Source organism: Hippopotamus amphibius, chromosome 2, assembly GCF_030028045.1.
Source record: "Hippopotamus amphibius kiboko isolate mHipAmp2 chromosome 2, mHipAmp2.hap2, whole genome shotgun sequence".
NCBI classification, from domain to species: Eukaryota; Metazoa; Chordata; class Mammalia; order Artiodactyla; family Hippopotamidae; genus Hippopotamus; species Hippopotamus amphibius.
Window position 1 is genome coordinate 33247434 of NC_080187.1, and position 15554 is coordinate 33262987.

The following is a 15554-nucleotide window of genomic DNA, read 5'->3' on the forward strand; positions in this document are numbered from 1 at the left end:
AAATCCAGTATTGCATGTATCATGCATAAATATTTGAAAGGATCTTATTTTGTGTACTATATGCATCAGAATAGTATACACTGCATTATAATGTAAGAAGAAAAATTTACTTATAAACAATGCAACCAAATATCCAAGTGTCATACCAACAAAAAACACCAAACAGAACTTGAACAGTGGGGGAATAAAGGCATTGTCACCCCCAGAAGACCAGAATAAAGAGCAGACAAAGAAACAGTAAGATTATAATTTAACTTCTTAAAGCAGTAATGAAAGCCAGAAGACAGAAGAATGATATATTCAAAGTATGAAAAGGAAATCACTGTCAACCTAAAATTCTATACCCAGCAAAAATATCCTTCAAGACCAAAGGTAAAATAAAGATATTAGGCAAATAAAAACAGGGAATTTGTCACCAGCAAATACACAGTAAAGGAAATACTAAATGTTGCCTTTCAGAAAGAACAATTATTTATCCCAGATATAAAGTTAAAAATGCAGAAAGAAATCAGGAGCATTTAAAAAAATAGTAAAAGTGTGGGTTTATCCAGATGACCAGTAACTATACAAAAATAATAATGTTTTAAAATCTATATATAAAATCTATATATAAAATTAAAATATATAAAAATAGCATTTAATTTTGGGGGTCACACACAGAACTAAAATATTCCCAGGTACCCGTATAATCTGTATTGTTTATGAATGTGTTGTAATTTTTGGTAAAAGACGATATAATTTCAAACCTAACAGAACAACTGGATCAATAAAAAATACAAAATCAGTCCAAAAGAAAGTGAAAATGAGATGAAAAGGAACAAAGAACATGTAGAAGAAGTAGGAAGCACATAATACAGTGGAAGATTTAAACCTAAATATATCAACAACTACATTAAATATAAACAGGATAAATGTTTCAGTTAAAAGATAAAGGTTTGCAGACTGGAAAAGAAATAGATCTAAAAATAAAGACAGATGGTTCAAAGTAAAAGGATAAAAAAATAAACTATGTATATCTAACATCTTACCTCCAAAGAAAACCTGCTGTGGCAATAATAATAGCACAAAAAAATAGACCTTAAAGCCACATTATTAGAAATAATGAAAATTGCTTTATAATAATAATATCTTCACCAGGGATTTATGAGTCTAAAGTTGGGTGTACCTAATAATATAGTCACTATATATAATGCAAAAATTGACAGAACTACAAAGAGAAATAAACAAATCCACAGTCATAACAGAAGGCTTTAATACCTCTTTCAGTAACTGATAGAACAAATGGACAAAAGGATGCAAGTAAGGCATAGAGAATTTAAACAATAATATTAACACAAACTTGTGCTAGGAAATGTATAAAACACTGTACCCTAACAATTTGAGAATACACATGTTAAAAAAAAACCCAAGAGAACATTTACAAGAAATAATTATATACTGAGTCTTAGAGTAAGTTTCAACAAATTTAAAAAATATTTTAAAACATATACCATGTTCTTGGATCGGAAGAATCAATATTGTTAAAATGACTGTACTACTGAAGGCAATCTACAGGTTCAATGCAATCCCTATCAAATTATCAATGACACTTTTCACAGAACTAGAACAAAGAAATTTTAAATGTGTATGGAAACACAGAAGACCCCAAATAGCCAAAGTAATCTTGAGATAGAAAAATGCAGCTCGAGGAATCAGGCTCCCTGACTTCAGACTATGTACTACAAAGCTACAGCAATCAAAACAGTATGGTACTGGCACAAAAACAGAAATATGGCTCAATGGAACAGGATAAAAAGCCAGAAATAAACCCATGTGCCTATGGTCAATTAACCTATGGCAAAGGAGGCAAGAATATACAATGGAGAAAAGACAATCTCTTCAATAAGTGGTGCTGGGAAAATTGGACAGCTACATGTAAAAGAACTGGGAGAAAATGTTTCCAAATGATGCAACCAACAAGGGGTTAATTTCCAAAATATACAAACAGCTCATACAATTCAATATCAAAAAAACCAAACAACCCAATCAAAAAATGGGCAGAAGATTTAAAAAGACCTTTCTCCAAAGAGGACATGCAGATGGCCAAGAGGCACATGAAAAAAAAACGCTCAACATAGCTAATTATTAGAGAAATACAAGTCAAAACTACAATGAGCTATCACCTCACATCAGTCAGAATGACCATCATCAAAAAGTCTACAAATAATAAATGCTGGAGAGGATGTGGAGAAAGGGAACACTCCTGCACTGTTTGTGGGAATGTAAATTGGTGCAGCCACTATGTTCTCTACATCTGTGTCTCTATTTCTGCTTTGCAAATAAGATCATCTACACCATTTTTCTAGATTTCACATACATGGTAAAACCATACAAAAGAAATAAGTAGTAGTTACCATACAAATCAAGATAGTGACTACTTTTGCAAGGAGAAAGGTGTTAATAAGTGCGAAGAGGCTATGAGGAAATTCTAGGATGCTGGTAACTGTCTATTTCTTGATCTGAGTAGTGGTTACATGAGTGTTCACAGCATAATAATTTGTTTAGTTGTATATTTATGCTTAATGAATTTTTATAGCATGTATATATCGCAATAAAAAGTTAGTTTTATTAAAATTATAATATTTTCCACAAAGTGGCAAAGTGGCAATCCAACAACAGGGATCTCCAACTAACAAGAAACCAGCTAGAATTCTTACCAAGGAAAGCATAATACAAGTCACTAGCATATGAACATTTCATCTTCCATTAGTTGGAAGAAATAATGAAAGAAGCTACTTTTTTTGGAATTAATTCTGACATACAAGCATAAAATAGAAACCCATGAGAGAGTAATCATGCCATCTTGGAGTTCATAATAGTTACAGAAAGGAATACTGGAAATAGTGATACTTTAGGGAAGTAAGTCAAGTTTAGAGAAAACACTTGCATGATGCCATAGCAGAGATTATATTGTAAAAGGAAAACCATTTTTAAAAGAGAGTTCCTAAAAAGTAAAAAATTCTGACACTATAAAAAAAAGTTAAAAGTTAGTCCAATAAGAAAGAAAAGAAAGTGACATCTTAAAAAATCCAATATGATTGGGTAAGGTGTGCTATAAGTTCAAAATTTTAAGATACTTTTTTTTTTTTAAGGAGTGAAAAGAAAGGCATGTGAACAAGGATGAATACAAAAGAGTGATGTGAAATGAGGAGAACCACGTAAGTAAGAGCCCAGAATGAGCGGAGGCTGGCGAAAAATGTTAAGAACAATAAAAAAGATTTAAAAAATACACATAGAGCAAGAGGAACAAGAAAGAAGGTTTAGGCCTACTGCTTGGGGCAGATGGTATAATGTTAGCAGATGATACAGAGAAAGCAACACTATTTAACTCCTATTTTGCTTTTGATTCTCCATTAAGAAGAAATATTCAAAACTGAAAAGGGCATAAGAAGCATGCTCAAAGGAAACCTGAAACATCTTACTGTAGGGATCTAGACAGGCTTCATGAAGGAGGTGAGATCTGAGCCATTCCTGATGAATAACATTGAAAAAACAAGCTTGCTAAATAGAAAGAATAAATCAGGAAAAGACAGAGGTGGAGCAGAAAGGTAGAAGATTTTTAAATACTGTATTTCATCAATTTTAGGACACAACATCTTTCCCACATTTTAACATCTCTGAAATTGGAATGTATCTTAAACTAGATGGTTAAAAAAAGCATTGTGCTACACTTAACTGGCAGCACTTCTCTCTCTTAGAGGTACACAAAATACTGGTGTGTCTTACAAGTGATGGTGCCTTAGATTTAATTTCCTCCCCAAGGTTCTAGGTAATAGGCATAGGTACTATACCTATTTTAAAAAAAGGGGAGGGGGGAGGAATCCTAAATCCTGATCAATCAGTTCATGACTATTTCAATGCAAAATTGAAGTTTAAATTCCTCTAAAGTCATAATAACCTAAATAGCATTTATTTTGAAATCTACTCTTCTTTCTCCTCTTCCATTCTCTATCTGGCCTTGCTTCTGTCTAATCTTTTCTTCTTTTTTTCCTAACTTTTGTCTACTATCCTCACATCTCCCTTTCTCCTTCTCATTCCCTCTCTTTTCTATTGCTTCTCCCTTTAATTTTTTTTAAAATTAAAAAGTAGCTCAAGTACTATGTATTTCTCCTAGTAAAATCATGAAATTCACATTTTACATCTACCAGTTTCATGTCTGACTTTCTTTGTATTTATGCTACCTTTGGAAGTGGGATAGACTCTCTGTAGAGCAGTATTTTTCCAAATGTGGTCTGACATCTACTAAATCAGAATCTTTAAGGTGAGTCCCAAAAATCTGTCTCAACAAGCCCTGCATCACCACTGCTACAGACACTAGGTTGACCAAGTTTGTATAAAAGCCAAGTTAATGTTGTTCATTGAATTATTATGGTAGTAACAATTTCAACTTTTTCATTTAGTTTCAAAATCTGATCACAAAACCTTTCTTATTCCTAATGATTTCTTATCCCAGAGAATGAAACTGTTAAATCTATTCTACTTGCAGTTTCAAAACATAGTAATAGATACACTTCTGCTTCTGCAGAGTTTGTAGAACACAGTACTAGAGAGGACAGAGCTGTACAGAAAGAGAATGCTGGAGATATGCAGAAGGGTAACCCTCAAGTATTTGGCAAAGAACTGATCAGAACATGTATGTGAAGAAACTATCCAAGGCTGGAGAAAAAAATCACTCAAAAAGATTAGAGGGAACAGTGACCAGCACTCATTCAAAGCTGTAAACAGTGTCTGTTCCCACCAGCTAAACTGGGAAAACTCTTAATTCATAGGGCATTGGGCAGAGCACTCAGAAAGGTTTTTACTTCAGTAGTGGGGAAATAATTAGCCCTAGACCAAGCATTGCTCCAATCAAGCTTAATAAATCATAAAAGTGAGGCCCAAAAGGATCCAATTGTGTACAAGTAGCTAACTATATTCCAGAACAAAGCTCAAGAAGATTTATAGGCATATAAAAATATCTAGCACCCAGCCACAGAGAGGTAACCCAAGCAAAGACCACCAGGCATACAAAAAGAGAGGAAAATATGGCCACTAATGAAGAAAATAATCAACTGAAACTGACCCAGAATTGACACAGACATTAGAAGTATCAGAGAAGCATATTAAAACAGCTATTATAATTGTATTCCATATGTTCAAAAAGTTAAGTAGAGACATGGAAGATATTAAAATAAATCCACATCAAAATTCTAGAGTTGAAAATTACAATATGAGATGAAAAATATGCTGAATGGATTAACAGTAGATTAGACATGGCTGCTGCTAAGACTAGTGAACATGAAGGCATAAAAATAGAAACTATACAGAGAAACACACAGAGAAAACAGAATCCAAAACATTTAAAAGAGCATCAGTAAGCTATGAGATAACTTCAAATAGCATAGCATATATGTAATTAGAGTCCCTGAAGGAGAACAGAGATAGGAGGGAACAGAAAAATATTTGAAGAGATAATGGCCAAAAAATTTCCAAATTTGATACAAACTATAAACCAAGAGATCCAAGAATCTCAACAAATTCGAAGCACAAGAAACATGAAGAAAACTCCACTAAGCCCCATCATAATCAAAGTGCTCAAAACCAGCAACAAAGAGAAAATTGTAAAAGTACCCAGAGAAAAGAGACATATTATATACAGAGGAATAAAGATAAGAATAAAACAGATTTTTCACTGGAAACAATGCAACTGAAAAGACAGTTGAACACTATCTTTAAAGTGCTAAAAGAAAAAAACTCAATGCAGAATTCTCTATACAGCAAAATTCCGTTTGAAAACAAAGGCCAGATGAAGGCTTTTCAGATAGCTACACAAAGGAATTTATCAACAGCAGAACTACACTCTAAGAAATGTTAAAGGAAGTCTTTCAGGCAAAAGGAAAATTATACCACATGGAAATACGGGCTAACAAAAAGGCATTAGGCATACCAAAAATGGAAATGATAGAGGTAAATAGGTAAGATTTCCCACCTTAACATCTAAATCACTTGAAAAAGATAACTGACTATTTAAACACTATGAAGTATATAACATACGTATAAGTAAAATATATGACAACAATAGCATAAAGACTAGGAGGGGAGAAAAAGAAGTATACTGTAAATTTCTAAAATATATTTGAAACAGTAGAATCTCACTTGAACATAAACTATAATGAGGTATACTATAAACCCTAAAATAACCACTAAAATAACAGGATTATAGCTAGCAAGACAAGAAGACAAAACGGAATTTAAAATACTAAATTAATTCAATATAAAACAGGAACATTATTAGTGAAATGAAAATTAAAATTACAATGAGATACCACTACAGACCTATTAGAATGGCTAAAATTAAAAAGGCTAACCATATCAAGTGTTGGCAAGGATATGAAGGAACTGGTGGGAATATAAAATGGTACAATTATTTTGGGAAACAGCTTGGCAGTTGTTAAAAAAGGTAAAGAATATGACCCAGTTATTCCATTCATAAGTATTTATCCAAAAGAAATGAAACCTTTTGTCCATAGAAAGTCTTGTTTTCAAATGTTCATAGTAGTCTTATTGTAGTAGCCCCAAACTGGAAATACCCAAATGTTCATCAACAGATGAATGGATAAACAAACTCTAGTATATCCATACAACAGAGTATCTACTCAACAATAAAAAGTCATGAAATACTGATACACGTTACAACGCAGATGAATCTTAAAATATACATGCAGAGTGAAAGAAAGCAGGCAAAAAAAGAAGTACATAGTGTATGATTCTATTTATATAAAATTCTAGAAAATTCAAACTAATGCATAGTGACATAAAGCAGGTCAGTGGTTGCTTCAGTAGTGGGGGTGTATGTGCATGTGTGACGATGTGGGAGGGAGAAGCCAGGAGGGTTACAGAGGGGTATAAGGAAACTTTTGGGGGCAATGGATATATTCATTATCTTGACTGTGGTGATGGATTCACATTATCTTGATTGGGGTGATGGTCTCATGATTTATACATATGTCAAAACCTATCAAATTGTGTACTTTATTATATGTCAAGAAAGCTGTTTGGAAAAAAGCAGAAAGAAAAATGCTAAATAATATCATATATTATTTATATATAGTTATATGCATAAAAATGATAAATACTTAAAACAAGGGAAAAGATCTCCTTCAGATGCAGAGAGGAACAAAGTAAATGGAATCAACGAAGGGTACACAAGGGACTTCAGTGGTATTTCTAAAGTCTTCTTCCAAAAAAGGGGAAGAAATTATGGCAAAATGTTGAGTTGATAAAGTTGGGTGATGACTACAAAAGTGTTATTTTTATTTCCCACATTTTTGTACATTTGAAGTGTGTGTGTGTGTGCGTGTGTGTGTATAATTTTTCAAAAAGGTACTTCAATGTTAAGGTTGTTGTCAGGGTAGTTCCTTATTTCTCTGTCAAGCTTTTAAGATCAGAACCATTTCCCAGGGCTACAGAGAGTAGGTAAAAATGTACATACTAGGTCCCTGACGTTCTACACAAAATTGTCTGTACATGGATGTTTCTGCATTTTTCTGAACACTAGACCCATAGAATCCTGATTACTATATTAGCCACCTAACTGGTATTCTTGCTTCAATCCTTGCTCCCTTAGAATCTATCCTTTTCATAATAGTCAAGGTGATCTTTTAAATCATACCAGGTTATCATCTGCTCAGAACCTTCCAAAGGTCTTCTATCCAATTTTAAGTTACCACATCCTGCAAGGCCTTCTGTAAGAAGACTCAGCTGATCTCTTTGACCTCATCTCCAGAGCTCACATCAGCCACACTGACCTTCTTATTACTCCCTGACTATGTCACGCATCCTCTCACCTCAGAGTCTTCACATTTGATTTCCCTTCTGCCTGGAAAAGTTTATTCCCGATAGTTTAACCCCTTTACTTCCTTCAGGTCTCTGCTCAAATGTCATCAGAAACCTTCCACAACCACCCTATATAAAAGAACACTCATCACCTTCTGTGATTCTTTGCTTTTACTTCAAGGTACTTATAACCATCTAAATATTTTACATTTATTTATTTTAAAAATATGTCTGTTTTCTTCACTCTCACCCCCAGAATATAAAGTTCAATGAGAAAAGAATTTTCTTCTATAGCTCCAGTGTCTAGAACAGTATCTAGGATGTAGTAAATGTTCAACTATTTCTGTTCTTCTAATAATCAGGCCAGAAAGGCAGATATTATGCCAAGTTCTGAAAATCTGCAAAAATATCAAGTTTGATAAATGACACTATAATCAAGGAAGTAAGTTTAAAAAAAGTTTTAAAAAAAAAGTATACCAACTTAGTAATTAAAAAGCTTTGGAGTATGCAAGCAGTAAACTGCAAACTATGGCCAAACTTTCAGTAAAGTAAAAGTGATATCTCTCTTTAGTTTTGTAACTAATTTAATAACTAGTTATCACTTTTTCCCTCCTAGAAATATCCTGAAATTTCTGTCTAAAGATTAAAAGATATATTTAAATGTATACTTATCTATACCGATAATTATAAAAAAGGTAATTATTCTGAGTTAATTAAAATTCTGAAAAATGGCCAATTATGTATTTAATGATTACAGGAAGAGAGGCTATGCATATATTTGCCTTTGTTAAATATTGATTTAAGGATTTCTAATGTGTTTTTACAACATGTAATTCTGTGAGCAAATTGTACACAGCAGAAAACATTTAGTATCATAATAATTAATCTGATTTCTTTACAAACACAGCACAAGTCCACTGGTAAACATTTAAACAACTTAGAGTAAACACAATCTAGATGTCATATACCTTATTATTAAGGACTCCACAGTCATAACTATTTAATTAAAACAAATCTGGTCTATTCCTTGCTTGTATTACCTAAGTACTACACTAAGGTATTAATAATAGTGTAATGACTTCACACTTATTTCAACATCAAAAGGCACCAAGAAGAATATATATAGCTTAAAAAATATTAAGTGAACCACCGAAAGGAATAAAAACCAAAGGAGAAAGGGGCCTCCATTCATTTACTCAACAAATATCTGATGAAGACCTACTATATAGGTATTAAGTAATGTATTCCTGAGAATATTCCTGGATTGTCTATCCACCTGAGTTGATAGTAAAAATAATTCCAGATTGGATCCCTGCCCTTCCACTTATGAAGGCCTTGTACTTTAGACAAACACCAAAGTTTCTCTGTTCTTCACCCTTCTTTTATCTGAAAAGTGAGGATAATACTGCCCTTATCCAGCATCCAGATAGCTGGCACTCTATCGCTTACTGGTCTCTACAATATATTTGACGATTAGTCATATACTGACTTACGTTACCTCTTTTACTAAAGCTTTAAATTATAATTTAAATACTTTATTTAACATTTCATGAATTCCCATTTAGGTAAGTTTTTTCAAAGCAGAAACCATGATACATTTTACAGAATCCTATATTATCAGCTAGTATTATTACTACATGTTAAGTATTTGGGGAGAAGGGCAGGGAACACTGAGTTTCTTTACATACATGTTTTGTACTTTTGCATGACAAGCCAACCAAAATGGTAAAGAGTGATACAATTATAATGTGTTTTAAATTAAACTAACAAAAAGCCAAGAATCTTTTTATAGCTTGATCTAACCATTAAAAATGGGAGTATCAAATCAAACTTAGTCCAATTCCTCTTATTTACTGAATACCTACTGTATGAGAGGGGCTGTGTAAGTACTCTGCACACATGGTCAACAATCCTTACAACCAGCCTGGAACACAGAATGAGATTTTACTTTCAGGAAAAAAAAAAACATAAATAGCATTAAGAATTTTCTTTGCAGAGGGAGCTGTTGTCATTTATAAGGTCTTTTTTAAATTTGAACAGGTTTATTTATTAACCAACTGTTTCTTCTAATAACCAGTGAACCAGATTGGAAAAAAAAAAACAACCCATAAAGAACTGAAATAAGAAAGGAAAAAAATGGGTGATATTATAAGAGAAGAAAAATATCCTCCCCCCGCCCCAAATCCTATAAGTAGAAAGTCCAAAGGGATTTAGACCAATTATTAGGAAATAATAAGAGAGTTTAAAGATAATTGGCCATAAGATCTATATATGAAAACTAACTATATTTCTATATACACCACCAAGTTAGAAAACATAATTTAGAAGGACAACATTTAACACCTCCCAACACACACACATACACACACACTAAAGTACTTAAGAACAGATTAATAAAACAGATTGAAATAAACAAAGTTAGGTGTAAGCCCTGTATTCCAGTCATCTGTTGCTGCAAAACAAATTCCTCCAAAACTTAAAGGCCTAAAACCATCGCTTAATGTTGCTAATGATTTTGTAGACTGGACATTTAGGAAGTCAGCTGAGGAGTTTTCACTTGGGGTCTCTTGTGGATGAGTCAGATGTTGGCTGGAGCTACAGTCATCTGAAGGCTCAACTGCAGTGATGTCCAAGATGGCTCCTGTGGCTGGCACTTAAGGCTGGAAATTTCTATGAGCTCAGCTGTGGCTGTGGCTATCTCCCATATGGGTTTCTTCAGATATCTGGACATTTCACATGATGGCTAAGTTCTCCCAGTGCAAGCATCCTCAGAGAGCCAGTGGGAGCTATCTGGCCTTTTCTGATCTAGCCTCAGAAGTCTAGTGGCACTAATTCTGCCTCTACTCAGATTCAAAGGGAGGGGAATAAGACTCCACCTGTTTGGGGGAGTAGCAAGGTCATACTATAGAAGACCACGTAGGATGCAAGATACTTTGCAGGTAGCTTTAAAATGTACAATCTACCACAATTTGTGTACAGAAAACTATAAAGTTATGCAAATAATAAAGAAGATAAAAACAAGTACAAGAATATCCCATACGCATAGATAGGAAAACTGGACATTGTAAATATATCATTTTTGTAAGCAGACAGATAAATTTAATGCAATTCCCAAATTTCCAACAAGACTGTGTATGAACTCTGAAAAGCAGACTTCAGCTTTTATATGGAAGACTAAATGGCCAAGTAGAGCCAAAACACTCCTGAAAAGGAAGAATATAAGGTAACAGTAATGTCCTATTAGATATCAACCCTTATCACAAAACTGTCTTAATTAACATAGTGTGGATCTTGATGGAGTAATAGACAAACTGACCAGTGGAACATAAGAGAAAGACCAAAGACAGACTCATGCATATATGAAATTGTGATATGTAAATAACACTGCAGAAATCAGTTAATAATGAGAGACAACTGGTTTTCCAAATGGACTAAAATGAAATTTTATTTATACCTACCTCGTACCATCAATACCAGATGGATTAACAACTTAAATGTTAAAAGCAAAACATTTAAAATATTCAATAGAAAATATGAGGAAATATCTTCTTGATCTTAGAATAAAGAACATTCCTTGAACAAGATACCAAAAGCATGGACCACAAGAGAAAAGACTGATAAATTAGACTGATAAATACTGACACATTTCAATTAAGAATGCCTTTTCAAAGAAGACACTATAACAAAAGTAAAAAGACAGTCCTTACTAAACAAATCTAATAATGATAAATCTAGAAAATGTATGGTAACTTCATGAAACTGTTTGTCTAAAAGTAAGTTTTATGCAAACTAGCAAAGAACAAGCCTATACAAAAAATTCAGGGCAGATATGAATAAAACTAAGCAAATACCTACATCTAACAATAGTTTCAATCTCATTATTTTAATGGCACACATACAGCTTTTGTGCCAGATGGTGATCAATAATGTAAATACATATATTAAGTTTTTAAAAAGTTAGTAAACACTTTGACCATTCCACTATCTCAAGAAAATCATGTGATTTTTAATGACATGTTAAATAGTGAAGATGGTAAGAAATGAAAGTCAGAATAATCTCACTAATATTAACATGTGTAGTACCATTTAATAAACTCTGAATCTTGTTGAGCACTTGGTACTGTGAGATACACCATTAGTGGAGACATAGTCCCTGATCTTTAGGGCTATAATCTAGGTAGAAAGAAGTAAAATACATATAGAGAGAGGCAAGTCAAATTTCCACCTAAGTCTCAAATCAGTCTTTTTTTCCTCCATCTTCATCATCTCTATAACCATTCCTAAATGATCTCTTGCATTCATTTCATTCTATCACTATACTGCAGCTATAGTAACCTTTTTGAAATGAACGGGGACCAGAGATGCATTTTTTGGTGAAACAGACCTAGATTCAGAAACACCGGCACAGGGCTAAAAAAAAGGGATTCATATGAAAGCCTGTACTGAACAATAAAAACACAGTAGCCTTCACCTAAGCTGCTTCTATAATTAGGAAATAAGTGCCTACTTACCCTAGGGGGGAAATGAGGATTCTTCTTTAGAAAACTAAACCAAAACAACCTCCAGATACTGATACTTGGAGGATACTTGCTCCAAGGAAAATGACAGCCTACCAAAGAACCTTTAGGTGAAGTCCACCAGAAGACAAGCAATCAGCTTTTCAGTGCCTCAGAAAAGCAGGAAAAGCTGTTCTGTCCAGAGATAAAGTGCTACGAAAAATAAAAAGAAAAGGAAAAGCTCTTGGAAAATAAACATTGTAATAGTAGGAATGAAGAATTTAGTAGAAAGACCTGAAAATAAAGCTGAGGAAATCTCTCATAAAATAGAACATAAAATTAGACAAGCAATCCAAGAGTTCTCCATCCAACAGAATAGGGATCAACAAACTTTTTCTGCAACGGGCCAGACAGTAAATAGTTTAGGCTTTGCAGGCCATATGATCTCTTGTTGCAACCACTCAACACTGCTGTTGTAGTATGAAAGCAGACAGCAAGCAAGATTTGATGTGTGAGCTATAGTTTGCTGACCCTTGCAATAAAAGGATTTTTTTTAAAAAAAATAGAACAAGAGAAAACACAGAGGAATAAATTATCAAATAAGTAATTTAAGAAAAATTCCCAGAACTAACACCATGAGTTTTTAGATTGAAAGCATCCAACACAAAGCACATAATATTGTCAAATTTCAGAACACCAGTATAAACAGATCACAAAAGTTCATAAAGAGGAAAAAAAACTGGTCCTATATGAAGATTGGGAAATTAGATGATATCTGCTCTTTTAAGAGAAACACTAAGCTAGAAAGCCTAGAAAGCCTTCAAAACTGAAAGAGAACTCTATACCTACTGAAATTAGCAATCACATGTGAGGGGAGAATAAATGTATTTATCAGACACACAATAAATTAAAAATTTAGCTCTAAGGTACCCTTATTAGAGAGCTATTGAAAGATGTATTCCAACAAAACAATGGAGTAAGCTAAAAATGAGGAAGACATGATATCCAGGAGAAACAGGAACCCAACACAGGAGCAGCTGAGGGAAGTCCCAGAGCAATAGCTGTGCGACGAGCCTAGAAAGTGAGTCCAGATTGGAACTGGAGGAAGAAGGGCTTCAGAAGGGAGTCTTTAGGATAAATAACGGAAGTGATGTATTTGAGCATATGAAAAATATTGACAGCATGTGGCACAGATGTGAAGCATTTAAAAAAAAATAACTAAAAATACACAAAAAGCCAGGCAATTTTAAAAAATGAGAAAAGTACTGACTCCAAAAGAAGCAACAGGAGCGCTAACATCATACTTAACAGTAAAAAGAGGAAAGCATTTCCTATCAGGTCAGGAACAAGACAAGGATGTCCACTCTTAGCACTTTTATTCAACATAGTATTGGTAGCCCTAGCCACAGCAATCAGACAAGAAAAAGAAATAAAAGGAATCCAAAATAGAAAGGAAGAAGTAAAGCTGTCACTGTTTGCAGGTGACATGATACTATACATAGAAAATCCTAAACACACCACCAGCAAACTACTAGAGCTCAATGAATTTGTTAAAGTTGCAGGATGCAAAATTAATATACAGAAATCTGCTGCATTTCTCTATACTGACAACAAACTATCAGAAAGAGAAATTAAGCAAACAATCCCACTCACCATTGCATCAAAAAGAATAAAACACCTAGGAATAAATCTACCTAAGGAGGCAAAAGATCTGTACTCAGAAAACTATAAGACACTAATGAAAGAAATTGAAGATGACACAAACAGATGGAAAGATATACCATGTATATGGATTGGAAGAGTTAATGTTGTTAAAATGATCATACTACCCAAGGCAATCTACAGATTCAATGCAATCCCTATCAAAATTGTGGAAAAAGGGTATTTTTCACAGTACTAGAACAAATAATTTAAAATTTGTATGGAAACACAAAAGACCCCAAATAGCCAATACAATCTTGAGAAAGAACAGCTAGAAGAATCATGCTCCCTGACTTCAGACTATACTACAAAGCTACACTAATGAAAACAGTATGGTACTGGCACAAAAAAACAGACATATAGATCAATGGTACAGAACAGAGAGCCCAGAAACAAACCCACACATGCATGGTCAATGAATCTACAACAAAAGAGGTTAGAATATACAATGGAGAAAAGCAGTCTCTTCAATACATGGTGCTGGGAAAACTGGACAGCTACATGTAAAAGAATGCAATTAGAACATGTCTAACATCATATACAAAAATAAACTCAAAATGGATTAAAGACCTAAATGTAAGACTGGAAACCATAAAGCTCCTAGAAAAAAAAATAGGCAGAACACTCCAACATAAATGGCAGCAATAGTTTTTTGGATCTATCTCCTAAAGAAAAGGAAATAAAAGAAAAAATAAACAAATGGGGCCTAATTAAACTTAAATGCTTTTGCACAGACAAAGAAACCATTGACAAAACAAAACAAAAAAAACCAACCTACTGAATGGGAGAAAATATTTGCTATGATATGACCAATATGGGGTTTATATCCATAATATATATAAACAACTCATACAACTCAACACCCAAAAAAAAAGAAACAACTCAATTAAAAAATGGGCAGAAGACCTAAATAAACATTTTTCCAAAGAAGACACAGAGATGGCCAATAGGCACATGAAAAGATGCTAAACACTGTTAATCATCAGAGAAACGCAAATTAAAACTACAATGAGATATCACCTCACACCTGTCAGAATGGCTATCACCATAAAGACCGCAAATAACTGTTGCTGAGGATGTGGAGAAAAGGGAACCCTCATACACTGTTGGTGAGAATGTAAACTGGCATGGTCACTGTGGAAAACTGTACAGTGGTGTATCAAAAAACTAAATACAGAACTATCATGTCACCCAGGAATTCCACTCCTGGGTATACGTCAAAAAAAAAAAAAAAACAAACCAAAAAAACCCCCAAAAACAAAAAACTCCATTAATTCAAAAAGATAAATGCAACCCAAGGTTCATAGCAGCATTTTTTTACAATAGCCAAGATATGGAAGCAACCCATCAACAGATGAATGGATAAAGAAGATGTGGTGTACACACACACACACACACACACACGCACACACACTGGAATACTATTCAGCCATAAAAAAAGAATAAAATTTTGCTGTTTGCAATAACATGGATATACTTAGAGGGTATGAATGAAATAAATCA

The 15554-nt window shown here is 33.6% G+C and overlaps 1 protein-coding gene across 8 annotated transcripts in view; it reads right to left on the reverse strand.

Annotated features, from left to right (window-relative positions):
- The window catches only part of STX17 (syntaxin 17), a 74720-nt gene that overhangs the window by 39689 nt on the left and 19477 nt on the right, over positions 1–15554 (reverse strand). The window contains exon 3 of one of the 8 annotated variants that reach the window (XM_057720857.1): positions 9720–9778. The exons of the other annotated variants lie outside the window; for them this stretch is intronic. Coding sequence (XP_057576840.1) covers positions 9720–9755 — 36 coding nt within the window. The 5' untranslated portion in view covers positions 9756–9778. The remainder of the gene's footprint in view (positions 1–9719; positions 9779–15554) is intronic. 8 annotated transcript variants of the gene reach the window in all.